This window comes from Erythrolamprus reginae, chromosome 2 (assembly GCF_031021105.1).
Source record: "Erythrolamprus reginae isolate rEryReg1 chromosome 2, rEryReg1.hap1, whole genome shotgun sequence".
NCBI lineage: Eukaryota > Metazoa > Chordata > Lepidosauria > Squamata > Dipsadidae > Erythrolamprus > Erythrolamprus reginae.
Window position 1 is genome coordinate 168132132 of NC_091951.1, and position 16594 is coordinate 168148725.

The 16594-nt window shown below is 38.5% G+C and overlaps 1 protein-coding gene across 1 annotated transcript; it reads left to right on the forward strand.

Moving 5' to 3' along the window:
• The first annotated feature begins 231 nt into the window (after positions 1-231).
• On the forward strand, positions 232-9308 carry CACNG5 (calcium voltage-gated channel auxiliary subunit gamma 5). Its single transcript, XM_070735980.1, has 5 exons — positions 232-439; positions 2548-2634; positions 4781-4921; positions 6854-6999; positions 9051-9308. The coding sequence occupies exons 1-5, from the start codon at positions 232-234 to the stop codon at positions 9306-9308; spliced, it is 840 nt and encodes a 279-aa protein (XP_070592081.1).
• Positions 9309-16594: the final 7286 nt, after the last annotated feature.

Below are 16594 nucleotides of genomic sequence, written 5' to 3' on the forward strand. Positions count from 1 at the left end.
ACTACCACCAGATAGCAACTAATAGGTATCCGGGTGGTGGTGTGTGTCTACAACTTGGCTGACATTTTGTGATTGTAGCCTTATCTTATTAGGAGTATGATGTATCTGCTCAAAGCATAAGAGAGAAGGTGAGTAGATATAGTTTTGCTCCGCAGAGGTGAAGAGTTTGCAGTTAGTGATGATGGATGTCTTTGTCCATGCAGGAATTCTCTGGTGCCCCGTGGTACCCTGATGCTTTGGAGGATGAGCACATGTGGCAGGAAAGCGCTGACTCTGCTCAGCAGTGTCTTTGCTGTGAGTGGATTGGGATTTCTGGGGATTGCAGTGAGCACCGACTACTGGTTGTATCTGGAAGAAGGGATCATCCTGCCCCAAAACCAAAGTACCGAAATCAAGATGTCTCTGCATTCTGGCCTCTGGAGGGTTTGCTTTTTGGCAGGTATGTTTTGAGCAAAAGTAAATCTGGCTTTCCTTATGTTTTTATTCTTCATGCGTTAAAAGTATTGAAAGGATTAGGAAATCCCATTAATGTTCCCCTATGATTTAATTTATATGAATGATTATGAAATAGTTCTTTTTAAAAAAAAAAGTGTATCCACATTACTTCATTTTCATTTTCAGTATCTTAAGGGGGAAGCTTATTTTAAAGATAGGAAGCCCTCTCCATTAAATGTTTTGGAATAAATTAAATCTGACACCCAATGTAGATGTCATGCAGGCAGAATCATTGTGTGAATACAAATCTACCTGTTAAGAAAAACCCATTGAGAAAGGTCTATAGGTAATTTGTGACCTGAGTTGAGCCCAAAATTTATGTTGTTAATATTTATTTGTTTGTTTGTTCGTTCGTTCGTTCGTTCATTCATTGATTCATTCATTCATTCATTCATTCATTCATTCGATTTATATGCCCCTCTCTCTGAGGAGTTGGATTAGTAACACAGTTGTTAAGCAAATCTGGCTTCCTCAAAGACTATGCTCATTGTTAAGGTTGCAAAAGGTGATCACATGATGCCAAGACATTATAATCATAAATACATGCCAGTTACCAAATGGGTGAATTTTGATCATGTGACTATGGAGATGTTGCAATAGTGAAAAATGTGTGGAAAATGGTCATAAGTGCTGCTATAATTTTGAATAGTCATTAAATGAATGATTGTAAGTTGAAGAGTTATCTGTACTTAGGAGAAAGAGGAGGGAACAACTCCTAATAAGAACACCAGGACCAGGACCACATCCCTATGTAATGAGTTCTCAATCTTCTAGACCTTTGCTACCTTAAGAGTGCCAGTTCTATAATGAATGGTAGGAATACCACAATCCAGATTCAATGAGTTGTCCAGCTAGGTGAATGGCATTCAAGATTCTTTCAAGTGCTAATTAGCCATAGTCGAACCAGAAACCCAAGAAGAGCAAGAAAGTGATACCTTGCGTTTATTATCTGTCATTAGAAAGATGAAACAATAATAAATGTCAAAGTCCCAGAACTAACATGACTCAGAAAAATGTCTACGTACATACAAATCATCTTCTTTTGCTCATGATGCTTTGCAAGCCCTGTGTTTAAGTGGCAGCTTTTTGGAGACACAATATGTGCAGTTAGCACTTGTGCCAATGTGCGAATTGCTTTTTAAAAGGAAGGAGCAGATTTATTTGGATTAGAACTCTTATGGAAAGGAGAGAGATTAATTGTTTTGTTTCCTCTAAACTTCTGATGTGGACAGGAGGCTCATCATGCCTGCATTTGGCACTCTAAGGAAAGTCCTGGTTGAGTCCACTATACCACCTTTCTTCAGAGTAAACTTATATAAAGATTTATTTGCAAGTGTGGAGGGAAATAATATAGTTTAGGACTCTGATTGGACAGAGAAACAATTAAAAGCCTCCTATGCTTAGAACATAGAATAATAGGGTTGGAAGGGGTCCAACCCTCTACTTGATAAGCCATTCTGGACAAATGGCTGTCCAGTTTCTCCCAAAAATCTCCAGTGATAGAACACCCACAACTTCTGAAGACAAGCCGTTCCACTGGTTAATTGTTCTCACAGTCCAGAAATTCCTCCTTAGTTCTAGATTGGATCTGTCTGATAAGTTTCAATTGGTTGCTTCTTGTCCTACCTTCGGGTACTTTGAGGTCCATTCCCTCTTCTCCATGACATTCCTCCCCATAAAAATTGGAAGACTGCTATCATATCTCCCATAGTTCTCTTCATTAGACCGGACGTACCCAGTTCTCTCAATCATTCATTAACACTGTAGCTTTCACTCTTTTTATTCTTTCTTTTATTCTCTAGAAGAACCCCTAGCCCACAATCCCTTACAAAGTACGAAATTCATCTAGAGTCCCTATAGTTGCTATTTACTTATGCCATTTTTACAATTGTTCGCATGGACTAGCCTGAAATCTTTGGAAACTTAGGGACTTATTGATCAGTATTGGAGAAGAGAACAATTGATTCAAAGCCTTTAAAGCTACTGGTTTTGAATAATGTTTTTGGGTGTGAAAGAAAGCAATTCATTTCTCTAAGATTTCTCCTCTTGCAGGTGAAGAACATGGGAGGTGTTTCACCATAGAGTATGTCATGCCTATGAATGTCCAGATGACCTCTGAATCAACTATCAATGTTTTAAGTAGGTGCCTCCTATTTTCTGAGTCAGGAAGATTATGTGTCCTATTTAGAAAAGGGATAAGAATCTTAATCTGGGGTGCAAAAATGCACATAGCAACTAGATCAGTGGTTCCCAACCTTTTTTTGCCCATGCCCCACCTAAGCATCTCTAAATTCCTGATGCCCCACCATGACATATAATTCTTAACTATTCAAAAGGTGAACTCCTAACTCACACAAAGGAAGCCTAAAAGGCCATTCACTTGGTTTAAACAAGGTTCCAATTGCCCCCATTAAAAATCAAATTCCCTCTCTGTAGGGCATGGGCCCCACGTTGGGAACCAGGGAACTAGATGGTACCAAATTGATGGTGCCATCTAGTCCTTGTCCAGAACTTTGCAGCACTACTTGAACAAACAGCCGCATCAGTGGTTGTGGGGGAGAAGGGAGGAAACCCTGGACTGTTGCTTCATTTTCAATTGATTTCGGGTTGTTTGCTCTGAAGGTAATTCTGTGGTATCTTAAGTGCTTGCAAAGAGAAGAAAAAGAGAGGGCTCCATTCCACTGGGCCACTGTTGGTTTCCATGTACTGTTGCTGTGATCTGATAATCATTCAAGCAGCAAACCAATAGGTTACCATTTCAAATAATAGCTAATGCATTAAGAGCAATGCTGCCAGGCATTCTCCTAGTGTCCATGGCAACAATGCCATCATTCATCAAGGATGGTACCCATCACCAGAAACAGTTTGGAAAGAGAATCCAAGCAATGGATAATGTGGACAGAACATACAATTTTATCTTAGTCAACTTATGCAAGTAACAAGCCCAGAGTAGGCAACTTCCTATGGCTTATGGATGTTTTGGACTGCAAACCCCCACCATAGGAGTTGATATCTGAAACATCTGGAGGAAATCAGATTTTGCTGATACCATAGACAATCCAGAGCTCAGATGAAAGTCATATTGATAAGCTTTTCCTTTCAAATTTATCTCCACCGCACAAAAGAAGAATAAAGGCGAATAGAATAGAATAGAATAGAATAGAATTCTTTATTGGCCAAGTGTGATTGGACACACGAGGAATGTGTCTTTGGTGCATAGGCTCCCAGTATACACCAAAGACAAGATACATTTGTCAAGAATCATGAGGTACAATACATAATGATTGCCACAGGGTTCAAATAAACAATCAGGAAACAATCAATATTAATATAAATCATAAGAAGCAATAAGTTACAGTTGTACAGTCTTAAATGAGAGGAGATGGGTGATAGGAATGATGAGAAGACTAATAGTAATAGTCATGCAGCCTTTGTGAATAGTCTGACAGTGGTGAGGGAATTATTTGTTTAGCAGAGTAATGACGTGGGGAAAAACTGTTCCTGTGTCTAGTTGTCTTGGTGTGCAGTGCTGGAAATGAAGGAAATCTCCCTATCACAAATTTCGTGAAGAATATTTAAAAAGGCCTATGAATGAAACCAAAGTTTCCTGTGGGAGAAGAGCCCACCTTCATGGATGGAAAGGTCAATAAAGCTGCCATTGAGGCTTAATATAAGGAGATGTACAGTAATCCATGAGAGTATCATCTTTTTCAGTCTCCAGCAGCTATCATGTAGGTGATTCTTCTCTCCCACTGGATTGACAAGACTTCTAGTGGTCGACCTTGTTCTCTACTGAGGCACATTGTCCACAGAGTGGTTCAATAATTCCGAAAGGTACATGTACATTACCTCCACAAGGTTAATCATATGGAGTCTTCAGATTTCCTTACTGTGGCCTTAGGTTTTTCAATATTAAAAGAAACACAAGCCAAGGAAACGGATTTGGAAAAGAAATAACATAGAATTCATGTAAAGATCTTTTTTACATGTGGGCGTTCTGTAGGCATGTGTCTGTATATTTTTCTAGTAATGTAGGGAATGCCTTCCCATGACATTTGCCTCACTCATTACATTTGTTTCCAAAATATGAGATAAGAATATATGTATACATTTGGGAGTGATCCTGAAATTTAACAGCTGCTACAAACTGCATAGAAAGAGAGACCAGGAAAAAGAAATTGGAAAATTCATGAATTATAAGTACAAAAAAATATCCCTTCTACTTGTGATCTTATTAGACTTGTGATCTTATTTTGACCCTCTTTCTCCCTTGCAATTTTTATAGAAATGATTCGTTCTGCCACCCCATTCCCTTTGGTGAGTCTCTTTTTCATGTTTATTGGATTCATCTTGAGTAACATTGGGCATATCCGGCCACATAGAACCATCTTGGCCTTTGTGTCTGGAATCTTCTTTATTTTGTCTGGTGAGTTTTAAGATGGCATATCTCTCTTTCTCTCCTTCCCTCCTTCTCTCCCTCCCTCCCTCCTTCCCTCTCTCCAGTGAAGGACTGCAAAACTTTTTACTGCCACATGGTGCCCGTGGCTTATTTTGTGGGTGTGGCTTACCAGCCATGTGACCAGGTGGGGGTGGCTTGACTATCATGTGACCAGGAGTGGCTTAAAACTTATGTGACTGGCTTAAAGATGGCCAATTTGATGCCACTCAAGTCAAGGGTTTGGGCTAGGGTTAAGGTAAGGGTGCCTGGTCTCTCCTTGCTTCAAAGAGATACAATTTCCCTATCTATTTACTATTACTGAACATCCAAAATATACTATTTAATTCTATGTATATATGCCATATGTGTACATACATATTACACACAGGCACACAAAATATACATTAGCTAGTATATAAACACACACACATGCACAGCTCTTCTAAATTTATAGACATTCATTTACTGCGATAGGAAAAACATACCAAGAGCCCAGAAGGGGGAAAAAGAAAAAAAATCAAAATTTTTCTACCAGTTCTGCTACCTGACACATGCATGCATGATATTTCAGCATTTTTTTTGCTTCTGTGCATGCAATTGAATTCAATTTTGTGCAAGCAAAATCTTGCTCGGATGCTCGCATATGCACAACAGAGCTCTGGAGCTGTGTGCGAAGTGCACTGGTAGAAGCGGGAGCAGCAACTGCCACCTGGACATAATGGCGAATGGAATTAATGTTCGAGGTTTGAACTAAAAAGATTTCTGGAAACGTGTCTCCATCTGAGAGGGAAAGCCCATATTTTATTGATAGCATTAACAGAGTATTAAACAAGCAACTGTGGCTGCAGAGCTTAAAAGCTTTTACTTAAAGTCCCCGATCTACAAGTAGATTAGAAGAAGAGTATCTAAGAATTTAAATCTGTCCCTTAATTCAGCACTAAATCCTCATTTCTCAGTAACCACAGATGCAACTTTGGCTTAATGCCTCTTCCCTATCCATGTTTGCAAATGCCCCCTTAAAGGGAAATCAATGGTCTTTAGATATTCTTAGACTTTAATTCCTGTTCACCACCACCACCCGGACAGAGTAGAGAGATCCTACAACATCTTTCTCTAATTTTGTGTCCATGGTAAGTGCAGACTTCACGTCTCTTAACCCCCAGTGTGACCAGAGATATGCTTATTAGGAATAATTAGAGAACATTATACTAAACCAAAATACTATTTTATTGTCCATATATTAACTGTGGCGAGATTGTGCTGAAATGACCAGGCTTACTTATGAGCTGCAAAACAAACAAGAAAGAGATTTTTTTACCATATGGGAAAACTTTTACAAGCGACTAGAAATTAGAAGAGATAATACAAACAAGTTAAATAAACAGGGGAAAAATGTTAAAATGTGATCAACAAATTTAATGAAAATAGTATATAATATACTGTAGATGTAGGATAGAGAAGTATAGATATATGTGTGTGTGTATATATATGTAAAGCTAGAAAAAGTAATATTGTGAAGTGTAAATATATCTGGAAATGAAATAGTTGCTGAAGTGGTTACTATTTACTTTATTTGTTTATATTTCATGTATTTTTGTATATCTTGTTTTTATGTTGTTTGTTTATAACTAAAAAACTCAATAAAAATTAGCAAAAAAAAAAGCTCAGAGTTCCATAGGCAGCATAGTCCCCAGTGAAAATTCTGGGACTTGAAGTCCACATATCTGGATATTGCTGTGGTGGGGATGCACTATTCTAGTAGGAACCAGAAGGAGGCAATAGCAGTATAGCAATTAGAGAGATCATGTGTTTCCTATGCTTCTCCTAAAGGAAGCTAAAGGTTGTTTTGATTCTTTGAAGTAGGTTGCTCCCCCCCCCCCTTCTTCTTGTATATTTTGACCAAAACCTTTTGCTTCCCAGGTTTATCTCTGGTGGTGGGCCTTGTATTGTACATCTCCACCATCAATGATGAAATGCTCAATAGAACCAAGGATTCAGAAACATACTTCACTTACAAATATGGCTGGTCATTTGGATTTTCTGCCATTTCTTTCCTTCTAACTGAGGTAAGATGAGCCCATTGGACATGCTATGGGAAATATATATTCTCACATGATCAGATACTTGGTAACATTCCAGTGTCTTTTGCCATCTTTTCTCTATATTAACATCCAACATCCCCCAACAACAAAACAACATCCCACACACCACCAACCAAGACTAGGTAAGTGCCCCCTTTACTTCCTCAATTCAATCCAATCCAATACTAATCTCAAATGCAAACTAATCAATGCAAGAAGCGTAGTTAACAAAATGCCCATAGCATAGAAAGCTTAGAACTACGTTGCCTTCGGCACGACCTAAGTAAGCATAGCTCATAAAATTATCTGCTACACCGTCCTACCTGTCAACGACTACTTTAGCTTCACATTGTGCCATTTTTTTATTGCTGTTCCTTTAAATTAATAAAATTCCATCACAGCAGTCTCCCGCTATCTGAACACCTTGATGTCCATATCTGATCAACAAGCGCCATAATTTTCAGCAACAGCCATACTAGCTGGAGAATTTTAGGATTGGAGGTTATATTTATTTATTGATTGATTGATTGATTGATTGATTGGATTTGTATGCTGCCCCTCTCTGAGGACTCAGGGTGGCTCACAGCATATCAAAAAACAGAGCAATACATCTAAAAAATACAATTACCAGTAATATGATTAAAAAGACTGCCATCTATAATAGATAAAATAGTTAAATCTTGACTCTAAAAACATTCAGTGTAACTCAAGCCGGTTTAGACTCCAGACTTTTAATAGCTGTAGAAACCATTTTCATTATAGCAACAGAAATGGGGGTTTTTCTTATTGCAAAATAAGGTAAATTAGCTTTACTGCTGGAATTTGCAACAGAGCCATACCATATCATTATGATCTCAGCAGCATCAAAATCAAAAATTGTGAAGTTCATGCATGTGCCACACTGTGAAATATTTTTAGAATTTTATTTTGATCTCTAATGAATGCTCAGCCCACTCAGGTATATCACAGCCTTGTCTTAAATATTTGTTCAGTTATCTGCTTATAACAGGTAACTCCTCTTCAATTCCAAAGCGTATTTTCAAAACACATTTGTGATCCATACTGGAAAAACATTTGAAAACAATACCAGAGAAAAACATTTTCCCTGAGTGAAGGCTTGTAGAACAAGAGAGATCAGGCAATAGACAAATCAGTAAATTGAGCTAAAGTAACAAATTGTTCTATACTGCCAGGGATTAATTGAGTTGTGCCCAATTCCAGTATTTATCTGTTCAGTTGACATAAACTCTATTCCATCTAAGCAGTTTATCGTAGTTTTCCTGAACACCATGTTTTCAGGCCTTGATTACTTCTGCTTGATTCCTCTGTTAGAACAAGTAAGATTTTGTTCCCTGCTGATTATCATTTGAAAGAAAGACAAATGGGACTACCTCTTATATGGAGAACAGTTGTTTAAGGTGTAGCTCATAATCCTATGCTGACTAAAAGAGGTTGAGACAAATTACAGAGTTGAAACTGAATGCAAACAGGAAAAGATAGTTTCCAAGAATAGTAATATAAGAAAAACAAAGAACAACAAATCAATTATTCTGTCTTCTCAAAATTGGACTCATATTAAAGTGTTTCCCCTCTAAGTTATCCGGTAACATTACTGTGATTCTCAGCTACCTCCAAAAGCCTTGAATTAGAAGCTCCCCTCCAAAAAAGGTCTATCTCTCTAAACATCACAGGTTTCAAAATTGCTTATTGATTTAGAAGACCCTCAAAGGAATAATTTTGTCAGAGGAAAGTGTGGGCCAGTATGACAGTGATTGATGGCTTTTCTGCCAATAGCTGTTATATTTTAACTACAAAGTAGTTCGACCAGCAAAAAATTTCTCACAGATCTGCTCCTTTCAATAAGAGTTCTAATCATGGCAGATTGTGAGAAATGGCATTGTTGATGGCGAAAGCTGCATGGATGTGTTTTATTGCAATGGCTGCCTTGTCTGCTTTGAATCAATAGCGCATTGGATCCTATCCTTCCAGCAGAAGGGCGGGCCAAGTGCATTGTTTTGTTTCTCTCTCTCTTGCAGAGCGCGGGTGTCATGTCCGTTTACCTCTTCATGAAAAGATACACTGCTGAAGAGATGTACCGACCTCACTCTGGCTTCTACCGACCCCGTCTTAGCAACTGCTCCGATTACTCAGGCCAGTTCCTTCACCCTGAGGCGTGGGTCCGGGGACGCAGCCCTTCTGATATCTCCAGCGATGCCTCCCTCCAAATGAACAGTAACTACCCAGCTCTGCTTAAATGTCCTGATTATGACCAGCTGTCCTCCTCCCCATGCTGAAGGACAATACCCCTCTTGCTTTTTAGGGAACAAAATGACAACGGAGGCTGTGGGTCCTGGATCTGCACTTTTCTTTTTCCAATGAGTGATATTCGTTTGACTTAGAAATGGAGGAGGTTTTCCTGCAATGCGTGTAGGAATAGTCAATAAACTCTAGTGAGGCCTTTGAGCTTGCAACTGATCCTTATGCCAGATCCCTGGAGCCCGAGATACACAATAGCTCGGGCAAAGAAACTCTACCCACTGTGAAAATCTGGATATTGGAGAGATAGTTGGGCAAGGGTAGTTTCTTGGTTCGCAGGCTTTTAGCAGAAATGTATCATCACTCTATGAAACATGTGACATTGCCTGGTGAATTTAGAAATTCATACCATTACTTAGCTCTTTTTTAAAATATATAAAATTAGTATCTTGTTAACAGGTAATTCATGGTCTAAGCGAAACGTGTATTTAGTTAAAAGCATTTCCTCTTTGCATATCATTATCCTAGAAGATTGAAGTGTTCACTGGGAAACACAATTAGCTCTAATTTGGCAGCTTCTCAACTAGATCAAATCTTTTGTTTCTAGAAAAACAACATCTTAACAATAAAGTGCCTGATGCTGTGTGAGTATAAACAAACTTCTCATTTTCAAATCACCATAGCTTTATACTTCTAATAACAAGTTTACGGCAAATCAACAAAAGGTTTTTATTCCGTTGCAAAAACTGATAGAACAAGAGATCTGATGCCCAAAGTGCAATTTAGTAGTGTGGCTTTTGTCAATTGTGCTATATCCTTTACTTTTAGTTCCCCTGCAGGGGAATCCAGGGGGGTCCTAGATCAGATCCTACATGAAGAAAGTTTGCAGAAAGGGGGGCAGGACCAGGGTTATATATTACACTGAGGATGTACCCTGTTTTCCCCAAAATAAGACGTCCCCTTGCTTATAATAAGCCCAACTGGGCTTTTGAGTGCATGGCAATAAGGCAGAGCGCTTATTTCAGGGTTGAAAAAATATAAGACATGGTCTTATTTGGGGGAAAACACAATAGTTATACACTGTGCATATGCTGTGTGTCCACAGTGCATTATCCATGGTGCATATATGTGCACTGGGTAATATAGTTGCACCAGCTTTTGTAACAATTCTACACTGCTCAAAGGGTTATTTCAGACATCCAATCTTCTGATTTTTCACTGCTCTGACAAATCTGAAGCTCAACAATCTAGATCAACCATGTCAAAAATGTGGCCTATGTGCCGGATCCAGTACCTGCAGGCCATGTGCACCCAGCCCCGCAAGGGCAAAAAAATAAAAATAAAATCCTATTGCAGAAGAGGCGGAGTAACGACACGGACACAAGAGCTGGATTTAAAACTGGGTCATTTTTATTAATTAAATTTGCATAATTTACTTGCATGTGGGAGGTCCCACCTGCTAACCCCTACAAGGGGAAGTAAATGGGCGGGACCCAAAGACAGGTTCCCCCCAATTGCTCAGGTCGTTCAAACCACAAGCCTTTGGAGAGAACCCGTCAATCATCCCCAAAGATACCCAACAGAGAACACGCAGTTGCTAAACCACCACCCAGTTTTCCGCCCCTAACCTGCCTACCCAAATGACCAAAGGTAAGCCAATTAGCCTGAACAGGGGCGAAACACCCCCTAACCGCTTATCCGTTTCCGCAGTGTGGAATAGGCGAAAAAACGGTCGTAGCAAATACCAAGACCGCCAAAAATTCCTATTCAGCCCTCTAAGGGTGACCCTCAGTGGCACACTGAAAGATAGGGAGGGCGGGTGGGTGTTCGCTTTGACGAGTCCGGGCGGAAAGGAAGTTTTAGAGCCTGCTCCGCCCTGGACTCGTCATCGGTGGCCAAAGCCACTCGAAGTTGGCCAAGATCTCATGAAATCTCGCAAGATCTCGGCCATTCCAAGATGGCGGCTATGCCGAGGGCCATATCCCCTGGCCCTCCTGCAAAACGCGCCGGGGATGAAGACACCGGCGAGTAATATGTCATGATATGGCCCACCTGTTCTATATACATTCTAAATTTTGATTCATATTATCTTAACCTGTAATCAAAAGCAGATGGAATATCCAGATTTCCTTTGTCTGAAAAATACCTAACAGTGATGGCCACTTATTTCCCTTTGTACACTATTAAAAAGTTGAAAAATAATTAGACCTGGAAGCAAGGTTACCTGTGTTCCTCACCTACCATAGGGCCATGTGGCAAATGTAGATACATGCATTCTCATGTATTCACTGTGTTAATCGATAGCTTTTGTTCACTGGATGTGTATGCAATAATGACCTGTATCTTTCAGTTGTACCTAAATATTGAAGATTTTAGTTCTCTAAGTCTAGTAAGCGAACAAAAAAAATGGGAATTATGCTATCTTGATAAATGTTGAAGCCACTCAGAGTCACCTATGTATGAGTCAGGCGGCTACATGAATTTAATAAATAATAAATTTAAGCTATGGTACTCTGTGCACTCCAATCTGAGCATGTGCTAATCATGAGCACTAAAAAAGGACTTACTACACTTCCAGTACAATCTTTAAGTCAGTCTCTCTCTTCTATTTCCATGTAATGGCCATATATCTGTTTTCATCTGACAGCTTATTTTATAGGACATCCACTTGCGGTTCCTGATAACGCAAAGTGACACAAACGTTTCTGCTGCTATTGTCTTTCCATCCAAGAGAAGCAAATAGAATCACCCCAGTCTAAGCAGAAGAAACCAGCTTTGTTTGTTGCTTATTTGTTAGCAAGTGGCTTTTATGCCACTTCAGTCAAAGTGAATCAGCGTGCTTAAAAAAAAAAGTGCTGTTATCCATGATAATAATTCCACAGCTGGCTTTGTTTTAAATTCATAGTATTTTATGTACATGTTTAACATGAGTAAATATTCTGTTTCTCTCAAACTGTTGTGTATTCTATTCTTACCTTTTTTTTTTTCATGTGCAAGTCACAGTTGTACATTCACTGTGTCGTATCTGTGTTTCAGCTCTGCAACAGATTTTTAAAATCGGAGTCAAGGAGTTAAGTAGAAAAATCTCGAATTAAGGTGCTGTTTAAAATGAAAATACTGTTTCAGCCGGGAACGGTTTTCATCAAGTCTGGGAGAGATGTTTTCTTCTTTTTCTTCATGGATACCTAACACAATTTCATTTTAGGCTATTTCACATATAAAGCTTAGCCACGTATGTAATCAGAACTTATCTCAGCCTTAAACTCTTCTAAACGTGAATTTGGTTTCTCCATTGACTTTGCTTGTCAGAATGTCACAAGAAGTGATTACATGACCCCTGGACACTGCAAACATCATAAATAATGCATCCGTTGCCGAGCATCTGAATGTAAGTCACATGACATTGGGGATGCTGCAACAGTCATAAGAGTGAAAAATAGTCTTAAATTACTTTTTTTCTATGCAGCTGTAACTTCAAACAAACTGTTGTAATTCAAGGACCACCTGTGTTTCCTTACCACCCACCTTAAGCACTTGCAAACAAATTCGTTCTAACCATTTGGGTATGTGGAATTTATAATTTTGGGAATATAGAAGTGGATGATGAACTAATTTACAAGGATGCCATTGAAAAGAAGCTGAGCTGACTGCTAATGGAAGCGGATTTAATGATATATTTCAGGGGATTACTTTTACACTGAAAAAACTATATGCCTTTACTCTGATTTTCTTTCTTCAGTTTAAGAGTAACAGGCAATGAATTACCATGTCCTCTTTTTTTTCTCATTGTAAATGTTTTTTGTTTTAAAAATGTTGCTTACCCTCATCCTTTTTAAATATATCATTGCACAGTAGTCAAGCTCTCTAGTCCTTATTGTCATGGGAACAGGAATGAGAAAGTTTGCTTCATGGCTCAGTATATACTTGGTGAAAAAACAAAACGAAGGAATTACCTTCCTCCATTGATTACTAAACTGCAATTCTCTGTATTCTGATGATATATCTAATAGTGAAAGTTGCTTGGACTGGTAGTTCAATAAAGCGATGACCAACACACACATGGTAGATTTGATTAATACACTGAGAGTACCATATTTTTCAGAGTATAAGACATACCTTTTTCCTCCCTAAAAGAGACTGAAAATTTGGGTGCATCTAACACTTTGAATGTAGCTTTTTCAAAGCTTTCTTTTTTCCAGCCCTAATGAAGTGATAACGATCTTCCCAGCTCCTATCGGCTTGCAGACTTTTTCATTGTTACTCTCTGCTAAGAATGTTTTTCCAACCCTAACTCTTGCAGGCTTATTGTCATTGCTACTTGCTCTGAATAGTTTTTTTTCAGCCCTATTGAAGTGCTAACTATTTTATTTATTTATTTTTTGATTTGAGATTTGATTTGATTTGAGATTTGATTTGATTTGAGATTTGATTTGATTTGATTTGATTTGATTTGATTTGATTATTTGATTTGATTGCCGCCCCTCTCCGTAGACTCGGGGCTCTTAATGGCTTGCAGACTTTTTCATTGTTACTCCCTCTGAATAAGGTTTTTTTAAAAGCCCTAACCAGGGGGATAAAACAATGTGCTGAAGCTGGCCAGACTAAGGAGGCTAGCCAGATGAATATTTGGTAGGCAGATTCCCCCCCCCCTATTTTCCTCCACAAAAACTGAAGTGCTTCTCATACTCCAATGCGTCGTATACGACAGTTTAGCTCTGTTCTTTTGATTAATAAATGTTTATGGAAGTCTGCAGTTGCGTAGGACAATAGCCTGAAATATGGTTCATATTCTAAACAAAGTCATTTGTTACCAGGCAAAACTAGCATGTATATTGAGATTATTTTATATCTTAATATTATGTAAATTATATTATCTATAATTGAACATTTTGCTTGACTATGCTGAAAAGACAGAACCTCCATCAGTAAATTTTTCATGAAAATACAAAATGTAAGTCCAGTATGAATTAAAGCTTTCTATGATTATCCCCAACTTTTTTTTCATAAAAAGCAAATCACCTGTGATTTCTAATTATAACTGTTTCATTTGCAAGTATCTAAGAATTACTTAGTGAATGGGTGTCAAACATGTGGCATACTGTTGCTGTCACATGACATGATGTTTTTTCCCTTTGCGGAGCTGGAGTGGGTGTGGCCTGCACATGATGCATCCTACCCGTGGACCACCAGTTTTACACTCCTGATCGGGCAAAGCAAATACATAAGTTAGCAAAGTTATTACAGTCCTGCAGCAGATTTTCAGAATAAAAGTATTTATGCCAGCCTATATCAGATTCACCTCCTTAAATTAAAATGGGAGGCATTAAGTTTGAGTTTTAAGTTTTTCACTTTTCTTCTGCATCATTCCCAAATGTTTCCTAACAGGTTGTTAGTAAAAGGACTTCACTATACATTTAGGTTAATGAAATGAAATACTTTGAGAAATTGCCTCATCAACACAAAGTTGTAATTTCTAACTCAACCGGAAATCTTCACAATTAGAGGGTTAAAGGCAAGAGTTTGTGTTATTTATTACAGCCACATACATCCCATCTATCTATGTACAAGTACTCTGAGGAGAAATTAGGTCATTTGATAAATGCATATCTTTCTTAGAAATTTATTTATTTTATTTATTTATTGAATTTGTATGTTGCCCCTCTCCGCAGACTTAAATTGCTTTTATTGCAATTTAAAATGTAACAATATCACATTTGTTCTCTCATGGATATGAGGCCATTTTCCTGAACTATATTCAGCCTTATTGATTGAGGACTCCCAATCATATTCTGGCCACTGAAGCATTTATTTATTTATTTATTTATTTTTATTTATTTATTTATTGGAGTTGTATGCCGCCCCTCTCCGCAGACTTGGGGTGGCTAACAACAGTAATAAAACAGTATATGACAATAATCCAATACTAAAAACAGTTAAAAACCCATTATATAAAAAACAATCATACATACAGACATACCATGCATAAAATTGTAAAGGCCTAGGGGGAAAGTGTATCTCAATTCCCCCATGCCTCGCGGCAGGGGTGGGTTTTAAGCAGCTTATGAAAGGCAAGGAGGGTGGGGGCAATTCTAATCTCTGGGGGGAGTTGGTTCCAGAGGGCCAGGGCCACCACAGAGAAGGCTCTTCTCCTGGGTCCCGCCAAGCGACATTGTTTGGTTGACGGGACCCGGAGAAGACCCACTCTGTGGGACCTAACTAGTCGCTGGGATTTGTGCAGCAGAAGGCGGTCCCTGAGGTAATCTGGTATATTCAATTCAATTCCTCTTTGTCAAGCATATTCAATTAATTCCTCTTTGTCAAGAGTGTGGATGTATCAGCACACCTGTGTCATCACACATTGTAGTATACCAAAATGATATTAGTTTATTTTTGGCTTTACAAGCTTTAAATTTAAATCAGAATCTGAATCCATTACATATGGATTGTGGCTTGTTCAACAAACTGTGGCTAAGAACCTTTTTAAAAACTTATTTGCATCATGTTTATATCTCCAAGTCAATCAACTGGATGGTGAACAATAAAACAATAAACAGCCCACAGTACAACACAGTGTTCCCAATTCAGTGCAATGTAACTAAAAATGGCTCCCTGGCCTCCCATCTACCCAGATCAAATGCCTACTTCAAAAGAAGAGTCATCCCAGCTTTTTGCAGTGCCAAGAGCAATGAGCCCAGCCTTCTCTGTGAGAGCAGCATCGGGACTGGGCAACTGTTGTTTTAAGTATTTCCAAATTTCTGTGATAAGGAAGGAAGGAGGAAGGGAGAGAAAGAAAAAGAGAGAGAGAGAGAGAAAGAAACAAAGAAAGAGAAAGAAAGAAAGAAAGAAAGAGCATAGAAGATTGACGTCAGAAAAAGACCTCATGGTCCATCTAGTCTACCCTTATACTATTTCCTGTATTTTATCTTAGGATGGATATATGTTTATCCCAGGCATGTTTAAATTCTGTTACTGTGGATTGACCAACCACATCTGCTGGAAGTTTGTTCCAAGCATCTACTACTCTTTCAGCAAAATAATATTTTCTCACGTTGCTTCTGATCTTTCCCCCAACTAACCTCAGACTGTGCCCCCTTGTTCTTGTGTTCACTTTCCTATTAAAAACACTTCCCTCCTGAACTTTATTTAACCCTTTTATCATATTTAAATGTTTTGATCATGTCCCCCCTTTCCCTTCTGTCCTCCAGACTATACAGATTGAGTTCATTCAGTCTTTCCTGATATGTTTTATGTTTAAGACCTTCCAGAAAGAAAGAAAGAAAGAAGGAAAGAAGGAAAGAAAGAAAGAAAGGAAAGAAAGAAAGAA